The sequence below is a fragment of the Chelmon rostratus genome, chromosome 3, assembly GCF_017976325.1.
Source record: "Chelmon rostratus isolate fCheRos1 chromosome 3, fCheRos1.pri, whole genome shotgun sequence".
Taxonomy (NCBI): Eukaryota; Metazoa; Chordata; class Actinopteri; order Chaetodontiformes; family Chaetodontidae; genus Chelmon; species Chelmon rostratus.
The window spans coordinates 12161679-12187119 of record NC_055660.1 but is presented as its reverse complement, the minus strand read 5'-3'; the positions used below and the strand labels follow the sequence as shown (position 1 = coordinate 12187119).

The 25441-nt window shown below is 40.7% G+C and overlaps 5 protein-coding genes across 6 annotated transcripts; 2 read left to right on the top strand and 3 right to left on the bottom strand.

Annotated features, from left to right (window-relative positions):
- Positions 1–208: 208 nt before the first annotated feature.
- On the bottom strand, positions 209–4541 carry wdr83os (WD repeat domain 83 opposite strand). The gene is made up of 4 exons (XM_041933651.1): positions 4399–4541; positions 3289–3394; positions 2246–2343; positions 209–601 (listed from the first exon to the last, which is right to left on the bottom strand). The coding sequence occupies exons 1-4, from the start codon at positions 4449–4451 to the stop codon at positions 535–537; spliced, it is 324 nt and encodes a 107-aa protein (XP_041789585.1). The 5' UTR covers positions 4452–4541; the 3' UTR covers positions 209–534.
- A 135-nt stretch (positions 4542–4676) lies between these two features.
- On the top strand, positions 4677–11919 carry wdr83 (WD repeat domain containing 83). 2 transcript variants are annotated; one of them, XM_041933732.1, is made up of 11 exons: positions 4677–4832; positions 5176–5286; positions 5589–5709; positions 5845–5950; positions 6075–6123; positions 6402–6528; positions 6631–6698; positions 6911–7019; positions 7815–7929; positions 8770–8930; positions 10124–11919. In XM_041933732.1, the coding sequence occupies exons 2-10, from the start codon at positions 5184–5186 to the stop codon at positions 8923–8925; spliced, it is 954 nt and encodes a 317-aa protein (XP_041789666.1). In that variant the 5' UTR covers positions 4677–4832; positions 5176–5183; the 3' UTR covers positions 8926–8930; positions 10124–11919. The 2 variants fall into 2 exon arrangements, with proteins under 2 accessions (XP_041789666.1, XP_041789665.1); XM_041933731.1 differs by lacking the exon at positions 10124–11919 and having other exon boundaries at positions 8770–9419.
- LOC121604406 (persephin) lies at positions 10227–11028 on the bottom strand. Its single transcript, XM_041933908.1, has 2 exons — positions 10950–11028; positions 10227–10693 (listed from the first exon to the last, which is right to left on the bottom strand). The coding sequence occupies exons 1-2, from the start codon at positions 11026–11028 to the stop codon at positions 10227–10229; spliced, it is 546 nt and encodes a 181-aa protein (XP_041789842.1).
- Positions 11920–17767: 5848 nt separating the features above from the next.
- LOC121603873 (transcription factor IIIA-like) lies at positions 17768–19412 on the bottom strand. The gene has a single exon (XM_041933142.1). It carries the CDS (start codon positions 19323–19325, stop codon positions 18243–18245), a length of 1083 nt encoding a protein of 360 aa, XP_041789076.1. The 5' UTR covers positions 19326–19412; the 3' UTR covers positions 17768–18242.
- A 28-nt stretch (positions 19413–19440) lies between these two features.
- Positions 19441–25235, top strand: yju2b (YJU2 splicing factor homolog B). Its single transcript, XM_041933141.1, has 10 exons — positions 19441–19524; positions 20427–20467; positions 20577–20630; positions 20727–20809; positions 21228–21283; positions 21384–21444; positions 21627–21769; positions 22069–22241; positions 22702–22840; positions 23608–25235. The coding sequence occupies exons 2-10, from the start codon at positions 20465–20467 to the stop codon at positions 24117–24119; spliced, it is 1224 nt and encodes a 407-aa protein (XP_041789075.1). The 5' UTR covers positions 19441–19524; positions 20427–20464; the 3' UTR covers positions 24120–25235.
- Positions 25236–25441: the final 206 nt, after the last annotated feature.

The following is a 25441-nucleotide window of genomic DNA, read 5'->3' as shown; positions in this document are numbered from 1 at the left end:
CGTGGTGACTTTACTTGAACAGAGACATCAGTGTTTGCTACAAAGTTAGAATTTTGAGAAAAATGTGAGAATCCTAGTGTAGCTGCCACGAGGATGTTGACATGAACAGTATTTACAAGTCACATACTAGTAAATAATGTCACTTTAAATGTGAAGTCAGCATGGCGTTGACATCTTCTTCCAAAGACAAATAAAAGGAAGCAGTTCCTTTAAAACGGTACAACTTTATTTATGAAATCATGCAACAGATCAGCCAAACAGTGAAAGTTTTCATCAACAAACTTAGAAAAGATTAAAAAGAGAAAACATGAGAATGCAGTCAAAGACCATTTGATCTCTCCATCCTGACGTAGCTTCCTCCTTACTGTCCACCCCTCCTGGTCATCTGTTTTCCCTCTCTTCATCTCTTTCCATCACATTATCTTCCTTTCTGTCTCTGTTTGCCCTCAACAGCCAGGGGGTCCAATCAGCTGTTTGGTAACCAACTCCAGCATCTACAAATTACTTCCTTGCTCTTCTGTGACTGGCCCTTGGTTACCATGGCGGCGACATTGGCTGTGGGTTCTGGAGGTAGGACATCACAACTGCTGAGATGGATAGCCTGCAGGCAGAAGAGAGGATGGGAAGAAACATCATGTCAAGTGTGTGATTTTAGTTTTAAAGTCAGTTTATGTCTTTAGTTTGCAGTTAAATATTCTTCAAAAGAGTAAAGAATATTATGAATAAGGCAATCCCAGTCTGGAGACTTAAAAAAAAAGCCTTTATAATACAGGGCTGACACCTATGCATTTGAGCAAAAGCCTTTATCAAGGTGTGGATGAATTATTTTGCTACCTCAGATTTTTCTTTCCTGTTTGCATTTGTTGCGGTCCCTGAACACCTTTGTTTTTAAAATTACTTTTCACTTATTGCCAGTAAAGCAAAAGCACGCTCGAACTGTCCTTTCATTATTCAACTAGATATTTTGCTGACAAGCTGGCATATCAAGAAACTATTCAGCTGAGCACAGGTCTGATTAGAACTGATGCAGTATGAAGAATTTCTCCCTGAGCCATGTGAAGCCACTGTGGGGTTAATTAATCCAAGCATGTACAGTATGAAGACAGGTTCACCTGATAACGCCAATGACATAGCTGCCCTCCACCGCTCTTTCATCCTGTATAGCCACTCACCTTTGTTTAATAACAGAGGGATACTTACATCATATCTTGGCTATAGACAAATGTCCTAAAACTGGCCTTGAACCAGCTTCAGCGCACACGAGGCTGGTGCATTAAGTTCATCGTCTGACATTATTTGCTGAGCCAAACATTTTACGTTACTAAACTATGAGCGCATCAAGCTTGTCTTTTATACAACCTCATCTAGACGATGGACCAGGAGGTTTTACCTCATTAAAAATCTGTCTGCGAGCCTGGAAAGTTGCCCCACTGTAGTAGTCTTTTATAAGCAAATGGAAATGTACCACCCCTGGAGGTCAGACACTTAAAAGCTTTTGGACATTAGAGTTGGCTCATCTCAAGTCCCAGTGGCAGACAGAAGCGGGTCTAACCTACAGTTTTAAGGCTGAATAATTCGTGACTTTAATGTAAAACACACAGAACCTTCCTTAGCCCTTTTCATGACGAAGAGCTACATCAGAGAAAAGGAGCACATCCCTAATAGCTGACACAGTAAAGATTCCCACAGTTTGTCAAAATTTTTGTTTTGGAGTGAGCTCACTTCTCTGCAAAATGCAGGGGGAGCCTTGCCCTGGACAAAATGGTTGAATTCAATATCAGGACTGACAGGAATATTTTTCTGATATCAAACTGGTTTCCACTATTATGGATTACATACAAAAGAGCTATTCAAAAATGTAAAATTTAAATTATAATTTGCTTAGAATAATTAATATGTCGTAAAAATGATAATGTGATGAGTATTTCTTCAAGAGAGACTGCACAAAAAGTAAAAAAAAAACTATGATACTGAATCTAGGTTAGACATGACTAAGTTGGAAATTCAAACTGTCTCCCCAACAGCTGACAGACGGCCCTTCAACCAGAAAGCTGAACTTATCAGTTTTATCTCCTTGATGCAACCCTCTCAGAACAACAGTGCGGGTAAATAGCAGCATGCTGTGTTGTGCAGTGTTCTGATGTCATAAGATAAAAACACTATAAATCAGTGTAAACGTCATGCACACTGAGGACACACATTTGGCATACTCTGTATGCTCATATGCATGGTGCTGTGTGCTCACATGAAGCTGCTCATCATCTGTTTGGTGTCCTCGGAGCTTCTGGAGTTTGCAAAGCTGATGAAAGAACAGTAGACTGCGATCCAGGCACACCACTTCAGCTGAAACACACGACACGACACAGGTTACAAAGGTTAGATGGACAAGTTTGTGGAGCAGACCAAAGCTTTTATCAATAGAATAGAAACATACGTTTGTTGTTGCTGTATTATTAGAAATGGACAAGGCTCAGCGGTTGAAGTAATGTGGAGATAAATGAGCACTCAGGAGATAACTGGACAACAACATAACTGATAAATGGCGCTGATCAATGAGTACATAATGGCCTTCAATTTGGTGTCATCACTTGGAAACTGCCCATGCCCTCCCAAGTACACAAAGCTGCATGAAGTGGTGAATCCCTGACACATTATTCCGAAACAGGATAACAGCACTCCAGCACTCCAAGGTAATATCTATTCTGAAGGCAAAAGGTGGCCCTGATACTTCTTCGTAGGTGCCTGATATTCACACACTATTTTGTCATGTATTTTGTACACTCCTAGTAAAATATCCATTTTTAGCATGAGTGTTTCCTGTGCTGACAAGAAACCCAGAATCTGGTAGTGTCATTGCCAATCTTTGCCCAATAAATTATGAGATATTGTCAAGAAATAATTTATGCCATTTGTTTGTTTTTTTTTTTGGTGAAAAAAAACATTTTACACCAACAAGGAAAACTAGTTCTTTGTTGATAAGATAATCAAGATGATCTACTATTGGATTGGGAGGCCTCATGAGCCTGCTGCTGCCCCCTCGTTGTTTTGTTAATTGTGTCCTTAGTGCTGAAAGTCAAAAGGCTGCCCTTCATCCTTTCCATCTAAAAGGTGAGTTTACCTTTAATCTTCTAAATGGAACGGGCTGGACCAAGGCCTACCATTCAGGGGTAACGCCCCTTTGGGACGGGGACACAAACACACACGCACGCACGCACGCACGCACATGACACAAGAAAGGTGGGAGTCACAGAGTAAGTGCGTGAGTGTGTGTGTGTGTGTGTTGGTCACCTTGAGCATCAATCCACACATGCTGAAGATCATGCCCAGCAGGTTCATGTAATCAGGCGTGGGGTCCTCCAGTGTGGGGTTGGTCTCTGTGCTGGGTGGCTTGTACCTGCAACACCACAAACATAGAGTGTAACATGCACTTCATTATTATGAAAGGTCCACTGTTACACTACCAGTCCTATGCTATGTCTATTATTGTACCATCACATTGCACCTATATATGTGATTGTTCAACATTTCATTCCAAAACTATGGGCATTGCTCTCCTGTTGTGACAGCCTCCATTTTTCTCAGAGGGCCACCACATTTTTTTGGAACCTGGCTGCAGGGGTTTGCTCCCTTTCAGCCACAGCAGCATTACAGATACAACACTGATGGATGATAAGGCCTGGCTCACAGTCAGTGTGCCAGCGCAGCTCAAAGATGTCGGATGGAGTTGAGGTCAGGGCCTTGTGCAGGCCAGTCAACTTCCTCCACACCAAACTAGGGAATCCATTTCATGATTGACCTGGCTTGTCCGTGGGGGCACTGTCATGTTGAGACAGGAAAGGGCCTTCAACAAAGTTTTGGAACAAAGTTGGAAGAACACTATTGTCTCGGATTTCTCTTCACTGGAACTAAGGAGTCTAGTTCAAACTATGAGACCCTGACCAAAATTCTACTTCAGTACGTGAACGGGGGTGTCCACATACTTTTGGCAATATAGTGTTAAATCACCGTAATGGGACCAGACTGACCACAGTTGTCTTGGTTTCTGTAAAGGTGTTAAAAAGTCACTGGTTAATTTTCTTGACCCTCGAGCGAAGTGTAAGACAAGGGCAAATAGCAACACAGGTGGAGAAACAACCCTTTTGCGATAATATAAACTGTTAAATGGCCGATTATTAAATCATTGATAGCAGACTAAATATTAAGCAACTATTATCATCTGTTGAGTGTTAGAAGGTGTAGAAATCCCACAGCTAAATCAACTAATCGCTAATCCCTCTGCTCATGACTGGTTTTAAAGGTTAGCTGGTAAACTGTTAGCTGTTAGCTAGTGTTTACTAAGCTAATATGTTCAGCTAATTCCGTGAAGAAAATCTTCAGTTTTATGTATGAAATACTCACCTTAAAATCTTAGTTTGTCTCCTCGGGTCTGCCATATTGTTGGAAGACATCATATGTTACAATGCGCTCCTGGTGTGATTTAATATCGAGAAACTTCAACTCCAGTGACCGAAAGACAGCTGATCGGCCTCGTCATTAATGAGGAAGAGACGATAGTTATGTCCGGTGAGTTTTCAAAATAAAAGCGTAGAATAATCTGTATCCCCAGATGAAACGTGGGGAGGGTTTTTAAACTTTTATTTTGACAAGAATAGGTGATCCCAGGGTGCATTGCGCTTACTAGCAAACATGGTGGGCAAAATGAATGGAAGAAACTATTGATGGTTACAAACTGGGGATAAACTTGTTGTTATCATGCTAGTTGCACCAAGAACATCAACGTGGCACTCAACTGACACTGAACTCTTGTAAAACGGTTCAAGTGAGTTAACTAAGTAAGTATCACGGAAAACTGCTGTGAGTAGGAAATGATTAGCGTTAGCTTTTAGCCTACTATATAAAGCTAAAACACGCTCCTGTCTAAATAATGTAATGTTCAAGAGTACCTAAACAATGTATCTCATAAACTTCCGTAGCTCCATTAATTTCATTTGAGAAAGCTAACGGAGTCCATTTATTTTCATGTGGCTAGAAGTAGAACTTAACCTAGCATATAGTTTGTGTAGCAGTATTTTCAAGCTTACAAAGCGTACAATGAGTATAGAACTACATCACAAGTAACTGTAAGGAAGGGGAAGTTGTTCGTGCAGCTCACATGTCTGTGTTTTTTCCACACAGATTATGTCATGGCGTTCCCTGAGCCCAGACCTCAGGCTCCTCAGCTCCCTCAACATCTACTCAGGACCATAGACTGTCAGCAAGGAGCTGTCAGGGCTGTTCGCTTTAACGGTGAGACAGAGCCAACGTATTTATCACCCTAACGTTGATGCTGCTGTTGTATCATTACGAGCAGCTTGCTTGTGATGAGAAATCTGTTTTAAGATCATCTCCAAGATATGAAAACATGCAGTTCAGTTGACAGCACAAGGTAAACAGAGTTTGTTATTGTTACTGTATCACACTCATTTTATTTTGACATATCACATAGCCTCCAGCATCCTGAGTATGAACTCTCCATGTGGGTCAGGAATCATCCATGAAATGGCATTAACTTACACCTGTCTCTGTCTAATGTGTCAATGCTTGGTCAGCTGATGGGAACTACCTGATGACTTGTGGCAGTGACAAATCTCTAAAGCTGTGGAGCGTGAGCCGAGGGACCCTGCTGAAGACATACAGCGGCCATGGATACGAAGTTTTGGATGCTGATGGGTGAGAGAATTGTCTGAGCCTCCTCCACAGTATGTCAGGAAGGTTAATTCAGCAATATCTGATCAAAATGCACAAGAAGTGAGTGTAAGTCCTGAATGCATGCTGAAGAGATCTTCTTATTTGCTGTTTTAACAGTTCGTACGACAACAGCCTGCTCTGCTCCTGCAGCTCTGATAAGACAGTGATCCTGTGGGACGTCGCAACAGGCCAGGTCACACGAAAACTCAGAGGTCATGCTGGGGTCAGTTCTGTTGTTTATTTGAACTGTGTTGGAGTTAATTTTCTTTTTTCACTCTTCTTCTTCCTATGTTTATTTGTTCTTTTTTTCATTTGTTTTATCTCTCACTTAAATTTTCTGCTCACAGAAAGTCAACTGTGTCCAGTTCAATGAGGAGGCAACTGTAATATTGTCTGGTGAGATGCATGTGAAATGGTTATATTTCACAATATATTATTCAGTATGCATTGTCTATTTCTGCGTAGTGCAGTGTCTATAATGTGAAATATCTTGCCACTTGAACACTGAGTTGTCTTTGTAAGTTTTTTTTATCTATATGTATGTGAAATTTGTAACCAACTCATCAAAACTCACTAACTCATTCTAATTGTGTTTTAGTATTAACTCAGTCAATGTGTACATTGATTTATTTGTGGTCTGGGTGTGTCTGTGTTTGTTTTATCTCATCCTCCAGGATCCATAGATGGAACAGTTCGGTGCTGGGACACCAGGTCCAGAAGATTTGAACCAATCCAGGTTCTAGACGAGGCCCGGGACAGCGTCAGCAGCCTGAAGGTGGCACAACATGAGCTGCTTATCGGGTCAGCACAGTAGCTCTTATACCTCCAGGTCTTTCAGACTGTAGCAGCCCTTTTTTAAGATTCCCCTGCAGCGTTGTTTGAAAATGTTTATCTTGTGTTTAGGTCGGTTGACGGCAGAGTGAGGCGCTATGACCTGAGAATGGGACAGCTACATGTCGACTTCATCAACAGTTAGTGATCATTTTCGTAACTTTTCAGCATTCATAAAGAATACTAAGAATAGCTGTTACTGATATTGTTAGTTGCAGTACTTAAACCAGCAGTAGCAGTAGTAGTAGTAGTAGTAGTAGTAGTGATAGCAAAGTAACGACTGTTCCTAACCTTTATTAAAGACCATGGAAATGTAGAACCCTAAACTTGTGTATATGTTTGTGTGCGCCAGGTCCCATCACATGTGTGTGTTTCAGTCAGGATGGTCAGTGCACTCTGAGCTCCAGTCTCGATTCAACAGTCAGACTACTGGACAAGAGCACCGGGGAAATGCTTGGAGAGTGAGTGCTGTTCTGTCTCATTTACAGTGAGCTGTGATCCCATTGTGGCTTCTACTAATTCATAAAACTTTTTTGTTGTTGTTTAGTTGTCTAAAAGTCTAAATTGTAAGACATGGCACACAGTGTTCTTTTACAGTTTGTAAATTATGTGTTCCAAATAATGTTGGAAAGTATTTTTTTCATGTTATAAAACATCTGAAAATTGGATGATAAAAATGGGTAATGCAGAAAGCCAAGAGAACATTTGATTCAAGTAAAAACACTATTTGTTGTTTACTGTAAGTAGCTCACTTGTGATTTCTCTTTATTAATTTCCCCTTACTCTAAATCAGTGAAAGGATGAGTATACATGACTCAGTATATGCAGTGGTGAACAGTGTCTTCCCGTAGCAGAAAAACAACACATTGGATGCATAAGGACAAAGAGATGTCAGTGTAAATCCTTTTAACCAATCTGCTCATTCTAAAACTCTCGGCGTGTTTTGCTAAAAATCTGCAAAAACCAAAAGCAGTGAGTCTTGAAAAAGTATTAAATCTCTTGACGATTTGAACATCGCTGAGTGTGTTTACATGCACACGAGTATCCTGGTTTTGAGTCAGACTTGTCCTCTGTTTTGTTTATTGGTTGTTGGTCATCATTAGAACATTTACCATCATATTTTCGTTTTAACTTGAGCTACTGAAACACCGACAAGCTTGGAGGAAAACTTGTTTTCTGAACATTCTTTGACAAAGTATTGCAAATTGATTTAGACTCATGATGTCGTGGTGTTTGTGTTTGTTTGTTTCACTCAGGTATACAGGGCACAAGATGAAGGGCTATAAGCTGGACTGCTGCCTGTCCAGTAAAGATACCCACGTCCTGAGCTGCTCAGAGGACGGACACGTCTACTGCTGGGACCTGGTGGAAGTAAGTGTCTGGTTACGTTTGTGGTCAAAAGTGCATCATAATGGATTCACCATAAGTAGGATGAGTACGATTTTTCCTGAAAACCAATGTACCTGTAGACTCATACAGTCCCTGGTGGTGTATTTATCTGCAGACCCTGCCCGCTGCCTGTATTTGCTTATATTGTTGTGTTTCTAGTTTATCTGGGTGTCAGCTTTTGGGCAGTGGTTGTGTAGCTCTCAGCCAATAACATCATGCAGGGTGTTAGGGCGGGAGTCTATAAAAACTGAGCTAACCGGCATCATATTTATAAAACTTAATAGTACGAAAAGTTGCTCATAGTGATGCGATTCTTTATTTCTGTGGATTTATGATGTTTTCTAAGAATTTCCCATTACAGTTAAAACTAGATCCTGGTAAAGATAAAAGTTTTCACAAAGCACCTTAGCCCTTAAGAGAGCTCCTAAGGTGAAAAACTGTTCGGAGTAGGGAGGAGGAGGCTGAAGAAATTCTTAAGCAGAGGAGAAAATGGCAGTTACACCATGTGTTAATAGAGACTAAATTCTATGATTAGGCCCACTGATATTGTCATTTGAGTGCATTTTTATTTAAATTTCGTCTATTTTGTTCAATCAATCACACCTTTTAAAGGAATTTGTCATATGTAGCAACAGTGTCAATCAAGATCATCGGCCTGTAATCTTTTGGGTTTCATCCCAGCAGCACACGAACAGTGGATAATTATGTCTTAACTAAATCCCCCAAAATTAGAAATTTGTTCAAGTTTCAGACAAATATGGAGTTACCTCATGTCAGAAACAGAAGTTGTATAAATACTGTGTAATCTTTTCTGACCTACAGGGTTCTTTATCCTTGAAACTGCCAGTGGGGAAAGCTGTTGTCCAGTCGCTGTCCTTCCACCCCACAGAGATCTGCCTCCTCACAGCCATGGAGGGGCGTGTGCAGGTGTGGGGGGCAGAGCCAGAGGAGACAGAGGAGGATGCCATGGCCACATAGACACGGTGAAAGCAGTCAAAGTCCCCTCATCTGTCTGTTATTCCAATAACATACAGCCTGTAAACATAACTTTAAACCTGATAAACCTCATGGTGGCATGACATCTTATTCCCACGTTTAGTTTTTGCGTCTGTCAACACAGGGTCGGTGAAAGTTTGGTACAGGAATAATTAGTCCCAAGCAATCAGAGATGACCAACGTAGATACACAGCAGTTATCAGTTTGTGCTTGGGCAGATGTACATGATCTGGATGTGAATGTAATTTTAGTCAATGAGTTAATTATAAGAGTTAATTAAATGGTGTCAGACTGAGATTTGTGTATGTGTGCAAAACATATTTTTGGTAAAAACCTTGAATAAACATTTTCTTGTATATATTACAGAACATTGTGTAAGTATAAACTAATGACACTCCCACCAACACTGTTGAGTTCTTTGCAAGTTTATCTTTAATAGTAACTGTACACACAATGAATGTAGAGACAGGCACATTACAAAATAAGTTAGTCAGCATGACAAAAGAATGGCAACAAATAAATAAATAACTTATTTTACATAAATACATTTCTTGAAACTGTAGCTGGACCGTTGACGAATAGTCTGAATTGTGAACTTCACTCAGCTGCGTTTGTCAAACCACAAGGTGCATCTGCGCAACTTCGTACATATGATCCGTTCTGTTATTAACCCCAAAACTGCATAAAGATTTTAAATAAATACATGTCGGCTTATTTACAAAAATAGTCAAGTAGTTTATATCAAAATCGTGTCTCTGCTCAGTTTTACGCTTTTAGACTGTTTTGTCAGAATATCAAGATTCTGAATGTGGCAGAATCAGTTGACATAAGCAATGCTTTCATTTTTTTTTTTCACTTTCACTTTTCCAGAATGCAAACTGTTGAACAAAGAAAGCAGCCTGATTTTTTTTTTTTTTTTTAAGCTATCGGAGTAGTTTTTAAAAGCTCACAAATGATAAAAAGTAATAAAATTCTAATCCGATTGAAGATCATTAGATCACTATTTGGAGTCAAAACATTGAAATCAACAAATCTGGATTCATGAGGTTTTCACCTAACAGTGAAAGGGAAATAGCTTCATTTTGTTTTCACTGATTATTACATAAATAACATCAGAATAGGTTTCAGCTTCCTCATTCCATCATTTTTGGACTTTTTAAATAAAACTTTTCATTTACAGACTTTACAAGAGAACCTGCCAGCGAACTTGTCCTCTCCGAATCGCCTCGTCCTCACACACCATCATGCGTCCCTCCCCCCTTCAACCGTCTCTGCTCAGCCGTCTAGCCCACGCAGCTGCAGCCCGCGGCCGACAGCTTCTCCACCTTGTGCCAGCGGTGCGAGTTATCGAGGAAGGCCATGTCCTCGTGGTGGGTGGGCCTGCAGCAGGGCGTGTTGTGCCACAGCTCCCCAGGTGCTGGTTGAGGGAGGACCCCACTTAGCAGCAGGTTGGTAAGGGTGAGGTCGTGGTTGGAGCGAACGTGGGGACACGTCCCACTGCAGTACTTGAAGAGGACGGTCTCGTCTGAGTCGTAGCCCAGCCCGAGGTCCCGAACCTGCAGCAGGATGGAGCGCAGGCCACACTGGGAGTCTAGAGGGGAGCGACGGGACCGGACTGGGATTGGAATGATTGGATCGAATGATGGCCCGAATGCAGAAACTTCTGCTGGGCCATCTTCTGCAGCTGGATCTCTGTTTTTCTTGTTATCATTTGGTGATGCGTGTGGAGATGCTGTCTCTTGTTTTTGACCTGGAAAAGGCAGAAAAGGGTTACCTATACATGTAATGTACAAAATTAATGTTTGAAAATGTCTAAAAATGTAAACACCACTTATTGATTCGCTGAACTGGAAATTAATAACTTCTAAAAAGCAGAAAACCAGAGTTTAAAGTGATACATACTAATGTTTAGATACAGAAATTAACACATTGCTCTCAAAGCAGGCAAAAATGAAATTGTAACCAAAAGGTCATAGGTCACGACCTTCCCTTCAGCCAGCACTTACCAATCAGTGATCTCAGCAAGTGGCTCTCTCCTCTCTGGACGCAAAACAGAATCACAACCAGCTTCAACAGGGACCTCATCGCTACAGTCTGCTCTTCGTCTGAGCCGTCACTTAAAATGAACCAGACACGTGTGTGTTTGTATGTCTGCGAGTGTCGGCGGGTGCGAGTGATGCTTAAGATGCAGACGAGTCACAACCTCCAATATATAGCCCTCGGAGATGAAGGGGGGTGAAGGGATGAGGTGAGGAGGTGTAGGGGGGAGACAGACACTAACCCGTTACTTGCCAGCAGACTATCCCACTCACCTGTGCCTGACAGGGAGCGTAGGAGGGCAGGCGGGCGCTTGACCCAGAATTTGTCCTGTTGGGATTATCTAATTGGTGTAAATCACTGGCTTATTGTTGAGTTTTCCCCAGATGTTTTTCCAGAGGATGTTGGCCCCTGGCAAAATGGATTCCCAGAGGTTTGGGGTTTCTTGCAAATTTAAGATTGGACAATGATGTCACAATGATGATGCTGAGAAGTATGTGTGATAAATGAATCATTAGTTAGGTAGCTGGACAGACACGGAAGTGGAAAGGCAGGCAAGCAGACAGCCAGAAATTCCTAAACAGAATCATTACATAAATGTAGGAAATGTAAAGGAAAGGTGAAAGGTTAAAAAAGGCAGGACGAGTCATGTCTTAAAATAGGCCCCTTTCGTATTGTGCTTTTGTCACTTTTCTTATCGTAAACGTAACCTCTAAGTATCGCTAAAAGCCGAAAAAGAGAACTTTAAGAGGTTAAAAACACCAAAGGGAAGTCAGGTTATAATTAGAACACAACGGGGCCTGTTTCAGCAGACATTCCACAATGGGCGACTTGTCTTGAGCTGGTCCATAAATTGAGGGATTTCATCAGCAATGTGTGGCTGACATGTAGATTATGTAGAATATGCATTATGTAACGGTTATAGGGCCCAAACAGGCAGTGACTGGAATCTGAAGTTCGGAAGAAAGTGCATATTTGGACCCTGTTTCTGCCATCCAGGTGCAGGTCAAACACTGCAGGGCACCTCATTTATCTACCGGTGTAACTGAAAATATGAGACTAACCTGAACTGATGTGTGAGTTGCTAAACATTTTAAATTAAAATTTTCTGCCCCATCTTACTCCTTTCTGACTTTGTTGTTTGTGTGTTTTGTTTTTTTGCTGTCCAATGAATACCTAGAAAACCTTCACTTTTCAGGAATTAGACGGTCCTTCTCCTGTATTTTACAGTTCAGTTAAGTTGTCTGTTTTACTGCAAGGCAGATGTAACAAGGTGTGTGTTTCTGTGTTCAACCTGTTTTCCAAGCATATATAGTATAGTATATGTAAATAATAATATATATGAATATATATGTCTATAATATACAGTATATCTGCACAGAATGTGATACAACCCTGATTCCAAAAATGTTGAAAAATTTAACAGAATGTGATCATTTGCTAATCCTTCTCAAAGACAATATATTTCATATTTGACCTCATTAGCTTTGTAGATTCGTAGATATCTGCTTGAAGCAGCAACACCTTTCAAACATGTTGGGAGAGGAGCAACAAAAGACTGGGAAAGAAGTGGAATGCTCCAAAAACACCTGTTTGGAACATTCCACAGGTAAACAGGTTGATTGGTACCAGGTGACAGTATCATGATTGGGTATGAAAGGAGCATCCTGGAAAGGCTCTGTCATTACAAGCAAGGATGGAGCGAGGTTCACCACTTTGTGAACACATGACTGTATGAAGGATGTTACTACATGGACTCAGGAACACTTTGTAAAAGTGTTGTCAGTAAACACAGTTTGTTTGCAAATGATTGCACTTTTATTTATATTTACATTGAGATCAGGTAGAGCCAAGCCACAGCAGAGCACGACTAGAGCATTGTTATGATTACTAACTGAATGATTTACATATTAGATATTAGGGAAGAGATTTATTCAATCAAGACAATAGAATTAGTTATGTCTGTTGTCTATAACAGAGACGACTGTCTAATGCATCCTTGTGCAGTCTGTTTGCAAGTTATGTTTAGGTTAAATAGAAGCAATTCCTCAAACAGACAAGGTCCAACACTCTATGTGACCTACAGACAGAAAATACACATTAGTGGTTACTTAGATGCTAACTCCTCTTATTGTGTCAGGATATTAAATCTATGTGGTACAGGGACAATACACACTGATTAACATCACTGTTGTAATAGTAAACAGAGTTTGGATAAGTCATTCAAATAATATTAGAGACAGCATGGAAAAATGAGAAGAGGTGGGTAAAAAGGAGTCAGTAATACGTACATAATGAAAAATACACCTCAGTGCAGTCACTAGACAAATCAAAACTTAGAGCATCACCTCTACTGCATTTTGTTCATGCCTGACTCCTGGCTACACTTAGTTATATTTAGACATGAGGAGTGTGTCCAATGAGATTTAAAATGTATTTATTATATTTAAACAGCCCCATTTCTCATGTGAAAAGCTCTGTTGATATGAATTACAAAGGAGCCATCCCTAAATCTTGAACTAATAACAGTCCATGAAATTTACTGCCAGGAATTTCAGTAATTCTTTCAGGGATCAGCTTTTTGAGATGGCACTAAATTAAACATTAAAATGAAAAATGACTATGTATTTTTAAGTGAGCTCTATCTGACTCTAACAAAAAAAAAATAATATATACACACACACACACACACACAGACATATATATACACACACACACACACACACACACACATATATATATATACTGTATATTATCCCACTGTCCCCCAATAATTATAAGTCCTTGCATATTTGTTCCCTCGATCCATCCCAAGAAGACAGTAAATGGACACTGGTTTCATTTTACAGTTAGATGTTAAACACATAGAGTCAAGCACACTCAAACCTGTGACAATTACAAACTTCCACTTCTCTTGTCTGTCATATTTTTGGGACTGTGGGAGGAACAACCCAAACAAACACAAAGATGGAAATAAGAAAACATCATCAGCTTCTTCACCTTCATGAAGAAAAAAATAGTGAAATTTCTTCTCTGTATCTTGACCCTTCCCTGAGGAGCCACTATGCGGTGCCCAGGGACCAAGACCAGCTCTAAGCCAGTAGCTTGGTCAAAGGCACCTACAGGAGGACTGGCGACAGGAAGCCCAGACTCGCAAGGGGAGAACATGCAAACTCCACAGAGCCAGGTATCGAACTCTCTGGCTGTGAAACAACAGTGCTAACCCTGATTAGCACTGTATAGTAAAGCACACAGAACTGCACCCAGATGCTATAATGGACCTTGTTTGGACTGCGATTATAGTGGGCATGCGACCCTGCTCGTTTCTGCAAACATAACATAATAAAGGTGATGCAGTAAATAAAGACCTTCATCAACCTGCACAAGTTAAAAACAATGAGAACTCTACTTAACCCAGCTGTCCACAAGCAATCAAAATTATTCTCACGGAGAGCATGTATTTCCTGGTAATTTGTACAGAAAACAAGAACACGAAAGGGCAAAGGGCCTGACACATTCCTTCCACCTCTCAAAGAGACGGGAGGATGAAGGCCGTGTGAGAGATGAAAAGACAGAAAGAAAGCAGAGGAGGTGGTTTGAGAAATACAGTGGAGATAGAGCAATCCCTTTGGACTACGGCCTAGAGAATCAGTCTGGAATCCTGGGTTGTCAGGAGAGAGGAATGGAAAGAACGTGGCATCCGTTTCTGTAAAAAAAAGAGAAACGGCACAGAAAGCATTTTTCTACAGTGGTACAGCTGGCCAGATCTGAAAGCATCGTTTGAAAAAGTGTCACCTGCTCTTTATACCAGAATTGATGTGACACATTTAAAACCAAGCAGGGCACCTTTGGATGGAAATCAGATGAGCTGAGCTCTCAGATAATAACAGAATGTGTTTACACATCCACTATATGTGAGGGACGGATCAGCCAGGGTGTCCACCGTGTTGGTCCAGACTGAAATATCTCAGCAGGGTCGTACGGGAGTTTGGTAAAGATGTTATGTGAGATTATGTGTGATTTATGTGCAGCACCTGGTGAATGTGATTTCTTTGTTGTAAAGCACTTTGAGCTGCAATTTTTGTATGAAAGGGGCTTTACAGATAAAGTTTATTGTTATTATTAGCCATTTTTCAACTTAATTTTTTTTTTTGCACTGTGAGAGCTATATCTTTTCTTAATTCTTAATCTATTTTTATCATATTTTTATAGCTTTCATCCACATGGAAATATTTCCAAAATTGTATATTTCTTACCCACCTCATGTCATCTATCTATCCAGATATCTATCTTATAAAAGTTATAGTGCAACACTTGACTACATTTTTTAGTTTTTAAGTGTAATTTATAATATTTCTTTACATACAGCTGTCACGCTGACTGATTGATGCAGGGCAGGATGTTTTTTTTCTGCCTGATGGCCCAGCTTTCAGTGACAGTGACATTCAATCTTTTCTAATCTCTGGGCTGCTCTCGGCTCCCTCTATAAATGTCACAATCGTCTGGTTTCTAGTCTTCTTTTAAATCTTTCTCCAGGCATCATAGATCTTTATGGAGAGAATCACTTCTCCCACTCTCGTCTGACACATTCCTGCACCTTCAGCACCTTCATTTTGTTGAGTCATGAAGCAGTCATCTGTCAAAATATATTTTTTAATGATGTACTGCTTCCTGTATGTCTATCTCTTCACTCAGAAAATTCCTCTACTTTAGAGGGTTTATAGGATACATGATAAAAAGAATTATGCTGGTCCCATGCTCCACTATGGTTTTTATCTCTAAAATATTTTTCTTAGTTCTGAATTTACCTGTCTCCTTTATAATCCAGACAAATTCTCCATAAAAGAAAGGCTTTTCTTTTTCCTTACGTTCAAGTGCTTACATTTAAAGATAACAGCCACAGGTTTAACAATAGCTACCTTTGAACCCAGCACAATCATTTGTGTATGATTTGCATCTCAATCCAAATGATGCCACGAAAGAACAGAGTGATTACATGTTGTTTCTGACTGCACTGTTACTGTAAGACGTCAGTGTTCCCGCAGCAGTCTAATCAAGGCGTTTGTTCTGCCTGACGAATTCAGCGTTTATCACTCCAACAGCCACGCAGGAATGTTTTAAGAGGAAACGATTACAGGACATTACACGTTAGATTCAAACTGTATGGATGCTAATTGGACGAGGTCTGCTTCGCATTCCTGGTGAGCTGGTCAAGACAGTCAGTCCATATAGGGCTTGTCTGAGCTGAGCGGGGCAGGAATGTAGGGAGCAGCCTTCCTGTAATGGGAAATATTCAGTGAGGATTTAGCCTCGGAATCTCAAACTTGCACCGAGCTGCTCCTGTTTATGCTGTGAATCATTGTGTGTCATCAGGGCATAAGAATCTGCAGGTTTTCATTCCAGCCAATCTTTGCAGCAGGTTATTTCACTGACAACACACACACGCACGTACGTACGCGCACACGCACACACACACCGTTTGAAAACCTGAACAGTTTACTCATGTGTGATCATTGAACATCTAATTGCCATTCCAGTTTATTGCAAACGTGATGGAAAGGGTTGATGCCAAGTTCTTGTTCTTCTGCCATGTCTCAGCACTGTGTGTGTGTGTGTTTTGTGAATGTTTGTGTGAGCACATGTGTGTATATCTGGAAGTGGGATATTGTCTGTCAGATTATGCTTTTATTCTCTCTATTGTTGTATTCTTTTATCTTGTGAAGCACTTTGTGTTGCATTTTAAATGGATGAAAAGTGCTATATAAATAAAGTTTGATTTGATTTGATTTTGATTTGATTTGATGCCAAGTACTTCCACACCAAACTGGGAAATAATGTCTCTCTTGTCCTGGTTTTGCACATAGAAGCACTGTGATGTTGAAATGGGGGCTTACTCGAACTGTTGCCACAAAGTTGGAAATGTGCTGTTATATAACTGTATGTATGAAGATTTCCATTACTTTTGGCCATATGGTGTAACTGTTCTGTTAGAATGAAATGAAATATATTCAGTACAGTTCAGGTTCAGGGAAATCCTGCTGATAACACACACAACACAAACTTGATGGTCAGTTACAGCTGTAGAGACTCAGCTGACCCAAACAACCAGAATTAAGTGCAAAAAAATTCAGAAAGAGATAAACTGTAAAAAGACAAACCCCCAAGAAAGCAGGAATTCAAGTGTTCACAGCAGAGCAGCACCAAAATGAATAGATCGATTTTGGCTGACAGATACTGTATCATGATCTTTGATAGCAATGTTCATTGTTCAGTCAGAATCAGCTTTGGTGGCAAATTATGTCACACACAAGGAATGAGTCCAATGTTAAGTTGCTTTCAAAGTTTCACAGTTCCAAGAACAGTTTAAAGGAAGATAAAAATAGACATACAGCTAAAAAACAAGGACAAGCTTAGCAAAGATTCTAAAGGTTATTTGTGTTCAAAAATAGGCATATATATATATATATATATATATATATATATATATATACACACATACATACATATATATACACATGCACATATACGTATATATATATACATACACACACATATATATATGCATGCACATATACGTGTGTATATATACATGCACATATATATATATATATATATATATATACATACATTTCACTATTGCAACTTTTAAATGGGCAAATTTAAAAGTTCAAATGTTTAAACTCCTAAAATCAATATCAAAATCAATATTCCTGCACACTCCTTTACTTGCAAAAAGTAGGAGGGACAAAGAACATCCTAGACAGATACAGCCAACACCTCTCCAGGTTCTTTTCCCTCTGGTTTACCTGATGAAGGTCTGAGGACAGAAACTTTGTATCTTCAGTAAAGTTTCTTGCAAGTAAAAGCACAGTCTGAGGGATCTCTCTCTTCTCTTGCCCGAAGTGATTAGACCAAAATTTTTCCATCAGGCTCCCGGACAGGATATCACATTGGGCTGAACTGATTTAAAAGAGCAATAAACACAAAACACATTCATCAAGACATCGAGAGTTTATAGTCAAATAAACAATGACTTTCAGCATTTTACAACAACTGCTTTTCTATTTACAATATATACAAAACGTGTATTTTGTCACAAAAAAGTGGATTTAATGGCTCCAGAAAATGAAGTTCCACAAATAATTTAAATGCAGAGGAAAAGTGCAGGTGATGACACCCAGATGGACGGAGCAGCAGGATTTGGTTCCAAGCCAAAATCTCTGCTTACTTCTGTGCTGACTTCTTCATTCATGATTCATTTTCTACACTGTCAGTGGTGTAGTCAGGGCATTTGCAAGTCCATGCGTGTCAACAGCAGGGCTGCACAGCAAGGACGTGTCCTGCAGGAGGGACACCAACTCAACTGGACCAGGTGGATCGGTCTTCTTTTCAGCAGACTCTCGGACAGATTCAGGCTGATTGCGCTTTTTACAGACCACTTTCTTTGTTTCGTTGAATCCACTTAGCCTGGAAGCCAGAGATCTTTTGGGTTTAGGCCTCTTCAGCTTCTTCCTCTCCGGGTCGTGGACAATGCTGTGACGCTGCAGGCTCTGCCTCATAGTGAAGGTCTTCGTGCAGCCTGCGTGGGTGCAGGCGAAGGGCCGCAGCTCCTCGTGGAAGGAGCGGATGTGGCTCTGCAGGTTGAAAACTGTGGTGAATGACCTGTCACAGTCATCCCTGGTGCACCTGAAGACCACCCGCGTGTCAGAGTGGACATGCTGATGCTGCTGCAGGAACCAAGAGTCCCTGAACACCTTGCTGCACTGGTCGCATTTCAGGATGAGTTTGTGCTGCTCCTTTCTGTGCTTCAGGTACTCTGTCCAGGTCTTTCCCATGAAGCTGCAGCCCTCCTCCTTGCAGGGGTACCCTCTGTGCACCTTCTCGTGTCGCTTCAGTTTGCTGGGGAAGGTGAATCGCATTTGGCACCCTTCATAAGTGCACTGGTATGGGGGCAGCTGTGTGTGCTGCTCACACATGTGGGACTTGAGCTGCTTGTTCTTCTTGAACTCGAGCCCGCAGCCCTCAGATTGGCAGACATACTTCTTCTGCCCCTTTGTGTGAACGCGGCTGATGTGTCTGGTCCGGTTTGCGTTGGTGGTGAAGGCCTCCTCGCAGCCTTCCACGGTGCAGTGGAAAGGCTTCACACCGCTGTGACTGAGTTCATGGCGCGCGAGGTGGTAGGGACTACAGAACGACTTACCGCAGTCGTCGCGGTCACATGTGAACGGCTTCTTCCCCGTGTGTTTACACAAGTGAGCGTCCAGCTTCCATTGTTTGTTATAAGCCGCCGAGCAGTCGGGAAACGAGCAGATGTAACGTTTTTGCGGTTCCGTTGTAGTTTCCATATCCGTCACATTGACAGATAACAGCCAATGTAAATAGGAAATAATTCGCTCTGCTCTGAGCACGTTTTTCAACTTGACACCGGTACTTCCCACAATCCTCCGCACTGTGACGCCATTTCCGTAACGTAAATATTACGTCTTCGTTACCCATCGGCCCTCTGATGTTTCGCAGGTAGCTGTTTCTGCAGCTACAAGAGCAGTAAGTTTTTTACTAAGTTTTACTCAACAGTAAGCATGACAGCAGTATTAAAATTGGCATACAAATGGTTTCGTTTGCGGTTGTCATATAGCTAGACGTTGTTCATATTTGCACGAAGCGGACGCTAACACATGAAGCTAGTAGGCTAGCTAGCTAATTGCTAATGTTGGCTTGCTTTAGCTCCCATGAGTTACCATGTATTGATGGAGCGTCATACCAAATTCTGTACAAATTTCAAGCTGAACGTTTCATTCACCCTGTAATACAATGTAAGCGTCTACGTTCGACATGTAATTGACATCACTCGTCTATCAGAAATTAAGATGTTAAGACGTTTGTTAGCCTCTCAGCTTAATAACAGCTAATATTGTACACGACATAACCTTTACGTCAGCTAGCAAAGTGTTTGTTAACTAAGTTTGGTGAAGGACTGCTGGAGTAACGCTGTCAGGCTTAACGTGGTTTTGCTTAAAATTATATCTATTTCTAAATTATATCTACATTATTACAGCTCAGCTAATCATAGGTTTACAAGCGTCTACTGTTAAATAACTGTGGTAAAATAATGGATTGTAACGAATTACCACGTTAAGCCTGATAGCGTTACTCCAGCAGTCCTTCACCAAACTTAGTTAACAAACACCTTAACCAATATCAGAACCACATCTCTGTGTAAGGCAATACCGTTCAAGAACATAGTTAATTCAACACCTCTCTAAAGCAGTTTCAACAGAAACCTAACACTCTAACCTTCATAAATGTAGGATTTATTGCAGGACTGTTATTGTTGACTGTATGTTATTAGACTTCATTCGTTTTAGCTAGGTGTACCTAATTAACCGGCGTGTGACCCTATTTCTGTCACTTCTCATGTAACCTTTTTTCTGTTTAATCTTTTAAAGGTTCAATAAATCACTGGTGTGGAGATCCAGTCGTCACTATGGTAAGCCACAATGTCCATAAATTAACCGTATCTGCCAAGATGCAGATAATAACAAGAATATAGGATGTTTGGGTAATCAGTTTGTACTGTTGTACTGTTTTCTTGACAGGGTGAAAGAAAAGGAACAAACAAATACTACCCTCCAGATTTTGATCCGGCTAAGGTGTGTATGATCACACAGACCAGTGTGTCGCAGTCTTTTTAGTTCACTTTTTGTGTATAGATACCGACTTATGTTTCCATCATTCTTTGTTTTTAGCATGGATCCCTCAATGGCTACCATAAAACTCACGCTCTGCGGGAGAGGGCCAGGAAACTGTCCCAGGGCATCCTCATTATCAGGTTAGTGCACCCATTTACAGAAATTATATACTGATGCTGGCTGGAGATTGGAAATGATAAATTGTCACTTACAATCCAGAGACTGTTATGTTATCAGATACGTAAAATTAGTTTGTTATGTCTTAAAAAGACATGTTTATACAAGCAAATTATAAGCACAAATGCTACAGTGCATCTGAACATTTAATGTATTTTATTACCGCAAGTGTTTGGTGAAAATACGATCAATATGAAACTCTAGAATAAACTGATGAATCTAACTGTGCATGTGTCACATATCTAATAAACCTGGGGACATGTAAAAATTATATTATTAAACATTTAATAAAATAAAGACAGGAAGTAAAGGTAAGAACAGTTGTTTTTCCTCGACACCCAGCCTAAGTGAATATGTTTGTAACTGTTTTTGTCCATCAAGGTTTGAGATGCCCTACAACATCTGGTGTGATGGCTGCAAAAATCACATTGGCATGGGTAAGTCAGAAGAAACACACGACCCTTTTAGGAATGTGCAGTCTCACTGTCTCATACAGTGTCTTTTGATTTCCATGACACTGATGTTCTGCTTGTACAGGGGTCCGTTACAATGCTGAGAAGAAGAAAGTGGGGAACTACTACACCACGCCAATCTACAGGTAAACACAAACAGACTATGCTGACGATAGACATGAACAAACATTCCAAGCCTCGTGGTGCAGTTCACAGTGTCTCCTTCAGGAACACTGAATCATCATGAAGCTCTCTGACAGGGTGACTTAAAACGTCTTAACATAAGAAAATTCAGATATTTAAATCTTTTTTTTGTCTCCTCAACCAGGTTTAGGATGAAGTGCCATCTATGTGTCAACCACATCGAGATGCAGACAGATCCGGCAACGTGCGACTATGTAATAGTAAGCGGGGCAAGCAGGAAGGAGGAACGCTGGGACATGGCTGAAAATGAGCAGATCCTCACCACAGGTAAAGTATTCATGTTTGTTATCAATGAAAAGATAAATGGCCTGCTCAGTTCAGTACGGTGTTTCTTTATGGTGTTATTTAGGTTGGAAATCAGCACCATGACAACGACACAAAAGGTTTTTGTTTGAATCGTGCAGTGTGTGCATGAGTGCACAGCTCTTCTGAGACTGTGAGGATGTCTTGAGGCTTTTCTGTTCAGGGTTGATATTGTTTTTCTTCAGTTTGTTTGCTGCATGATTTTTCTTATGCATGCTTGTTTTCTCTTTCTAATCAACTCTCTCCTCCATCTGTCTGCACAGAGCGAGCAGAGAAGGAGAAACTTGAGACGGATGCCATGTTCAAACTTGACCACGGTGGGAAAGACAAGGAGAAGCTTAAGAAGGCTCTGCCCTCTCTGTCGGAGATCCAGGACCACCAGTCTGGCTGGAAGGATGACTTCCAGCTCAACAGCACCCTCCGCAGGAAGTTCAGGGTAAGGTAGTGACTGCTAACTGCTGTATTAATGCTACCCAAGATTATGTTCATCAATAGTTATTAGTTAGTGTCACTGTTTTTTTGTTGAATTTTTCTTTTAACATTTATAGTGAGACTTGTGAAAACCTGCAGTACCACTGTTTTTTTGTGTATTGTTCTATACAGTCCAGCCTATATTATTGAGTCTTCTCACACGTCATACTCTGTGCACTGGGACTAAAGAGTAGTTTATGCAAAACATGCAATTTTGTCATTACCTGCTTCTGTCATTTCAATACAAACACCAGTGACACAGAATGAGTTTCAAAGAAGATAATAATCAGAAAATTACTCCCAGCAGCACATGAGGGAGTCATGCCAGGTCGAGATTTCTTTTGAAATCTTGCCATGTTTTGAGATTGTATTGCATGACTGTTGATTGTATTGAAGTGACGGCTCTGTTTTAATTGGTGGTGCAGACAGAGAAGAAAGTTCTGGCTGAGCAGGAGGAGAAGGACAACGCAGTGAGGATGAGGACCAACCTGTCCATCCCCTTGCTGCCAGAGAAGGAGGAGGACAAGAAACTGGCAACACTGCTTACCTACCAGGCACCAGACTGTAAGTATCACATACAGGCTGTAAACAGACAGACAGACAGACAGACAGACAGACATTTGTTGACAAAGTCTAGTCCTAGGTCCTAGTGTGTTACCTGGAAACAGATTATGTGTGTGAGAAACTTCAAATTTACAAACCCATTTGAATATTGGCTAGAAATCAAACACATGCATCAAGCCTGCCCCATTTGTTTTTGTGTATTTTAACATTTTTGTTTAATGAATTAATTAGTCCATCCACATTTATATAATCCACAGCAGTACAATTAACAGCATCACCAAACTACAGCTTCCAGCATAACCATAAAGTTGAATGAGCACCTTTGATAGAAAACGTTTTCATGAAAAATGAATATATTGCAGGGCTTTTCTGTTTGGCCACATTAGTTTGAGCTGCAACTGCAAAAAGAATGTATTATACTAACACAAAATGTTTAATCTGCTGCTGGATCTAAATGTGCATTAGATGGGATGCATTTGCCAAAAATAGATAAAAGGAAAAAAATCCTTCGTCTCAAAAACAAAATTCTATATCCTCTCAATCACTTCTGCTGTGTTTCATGGCCAAGCTTTCTGCTAGATTTAAAAACTCTTTGGCTGTCCAGCTGACTAACATAAAACACATTCTAACGGGACCGAAAACATTGTCCTTTGCAAAGCGAACAGTATCTTAACAGTTAGATATTCTTTGATGTACATGTATGTAAACAGAGCAAAGTCTGAATTCTAATATTACTACGACTCCCCATTATTCTCCTCTCTAATCAGCCTATGAGGACAAGCAGCACAGCAAGCGGAAAGAGATCTCCTCTCGTTCGTGGTTCAACGCTATCTCAACCCCACCCGGAGGAGCTGCAGGCAGTCTGCTCCATAAGCTCGGTCTGCAGGGGAAAGAAGCCGCAGTGGCCAAAGCCCTGGGCTCCTCGCACAGCCCCCTGATCCGCAAACGCACAGGAGGACCGGGAATCAAAACTGAACCCTGCGCCACCATCACCCGCAGACAGTCACACCCTCAAATCAGCACATGTGATGGAGAGATTTCAAAGGTCACTCAGAGAGAGGAAGCCCCAAGTATATCACCAACACAAGCGGGACAGGAGGTAACAGAGACAAATGGCAGTGACTCCAGGGAGACACATGTCAAAACCACAGAGGAAGCAGATGAAGGACTGAAAAAGGCAAAGGACTTTGGGAAGCAGAAGGAACAGGACAGAAGTTCAGGAGTGGTCACGTCCCTCGTGGCGGACTACAGTGACTCAGATTCAGATCCTGGACAATGAGACTTAATGTTAGTAAAATGGGACAGTTTTTGTTTTCAGCCAATGGAGGTCAATGGAAATGTCATTTTGTGAGAGTGAGACACAAACATGATGACTGTCAAGCAGCAGACCTCTGCTGTAACTTGTATTGCTTTTCAAACAGTGGCGGTTAACCCACCTGTCTGGTCACAGTGGAAATATTCTGCTTTCTAAAACAAAATGTGTGAAATAAGAACATCCAAACACTACAGACCTAGCTTAAAATGCTATTTGATGGTATTTAGATTTTTAGATTACCACATGTGTGATCAGATAACAAAACTGTCAGGCACCTTGCAAAATTAAATGCAAAATACTGTGTAAAATATTGTTCAACTGTTGAGTTCGTTACCTCAAACTTTATATATTATTGCAACAATCTACATCACTCAGTGAGGAACATCAGGTGATTAAAAAGAAAAGCTGCCAGCCTACTATTCATTCACAGTGTTAACAACATGGTAGAAAAAGCTTTCTCCCATGTGAATCCTGCTGGAATTGACATCATCATTGTATGTTGTGTTGTGAGTAAAGCAAATAAACCCAGTGTGAGTGGCCACAGCGTTTTCTGGATTTTGTTATCCAGACTTAAAATCAATCTGGATATGCCAAAAAACAGATTTGGGCTGGCTGTCTGAACAAGGCCTGCAGGCGGTGCTGTGTTGTCGGCCATTTAGTCTTTTGTGTTAACCTGCGCACCCACACAGGTGTTTTCAGATCTTGTTGTCTGCTCAGGTTGAAGTTGGGAAGTGCAATGCTCAAGTTGCATCAGTCACCTGAATGTCAATCAGCTCATTCTGTACATGCCCACAGACTCCTGAGAGGAGGTCTCATCATGCACAGCAAGTGAAAACACCTATGTGGGGTGATACAGGCATTTAGGGGCGTTAACACCAATTGTTAAATCCTTTCAGTATAAAAGCTATGAGCACACTTTACACTATAAGATGGATTCTAAGTGACAGCATCTCAAACGTCTATTGCTGGAGATTTTATATAACTGCTGAAATGTCCTGTAATGGGATTTTGTAATGAGGATATGGAATTATTAGTTCATAGCTAGTGTAACAGAGGTAGTGCCCTCTAGTGGACGCTGTTCTTTGCCAAAATTCATGCTTGAATAAAATGAAGTTTGGCTTAAAAAGAGTGCAAACACATTGGTTGTGAATGTGATTATCTTTCTTGTCAATATACTTAACTTGTTGTGGTTTTGAATTAGTTGAGTTAAAAAAAAGTTAGTAAAATGAGGATGAAAGATGAGTATTTACAGATAACTATTGTGAATGTATTTGTTCTTTTGTGAC

Excerpts from the sequence above, each read along its gene's own strand:
- wdr83os (XM_041933651.1), bottom strand. The coding sequence starts at position 4,451 with ATGATGTCTTCCAACAATATGGCAGACCCGAGGAGACAAACTAAGATT. Across the intron at positions 3,395-4,398 it reads AGACAAACTAAGATTTTAAG|GTACAAGCCACCCAGCACAG; the intron begins GTGAGTATTTCA and ends GTGGTGTTGCAG. Across the intron at positions 602-2,245 it reads CAGATGATGAGCAGCTTCAT|GCTATCCATCTCAGCAGTTG; the intron begins GTGAGCACACAG and ends TTCTGCCTGCAG.
- wdr83 (XM_041933732.1), top strand. The coding sequence starts at position 5,184 with ATGGCGTTCCCTGAGCCCAGACCTCAGGCTCCTCAGCTCCCTCAACAT. Across the intron at positions 6,529-6,630 it reads CAACATGAGCTGCTTATCGG|GTCGGTTGACGGCAGAGTGA; the intron begins GTCAGCACAGTA and ends TCTTGTGTTTAG. Across the intron at positions 7,930-8,769 it reads ACTGCTGGGACCTGGTGGAA|GGTTCTTTATCCTTGAAACT; the intron begins GTAAGTGTCTGG and ends TCTGACCTACAG.
- LOC121604406 (XM_041933908.1), bottom strand. The coding sequence starts at position 11,028 with ATGAGGTCCCTGTTGAAGCTGGTTGTGATTCTGTTTTGCGTCCAGAGA. Across the intron at positions 10,694-10,949 it reads CTTGCTGAGATCACTGATTG|GTCAAAAACAAGAGACAGCA; the intron begins GTAAGTGCTGGC and ends TGCCTTTTCCAG.
- LOC121603873 (XM_041933142.1), bottom strand. The coding sequence starts at position 19,325 with ATGGAAACTACAACGGAACCGCAAAAACGTTACATCTGCTCGTTTCCC.
- yju2b (XM_041933141.1), top strand. Across the intron at positions 20,810-21,227 it reads CAGGGCATCCTCATTATCAG|GTTTGAGATGCCCTACAACA; the intron begins GTTAGTGCACCC and ends TTGTCCATCAAG. Across the intron at positions 21,284-21,383 it reads CAAAAATCACATTGGCATGG|GGGTCCGTTACAATGCTGAG; the intron begins GTAAGTCAGAAG and ends CTGCTTGTACAG.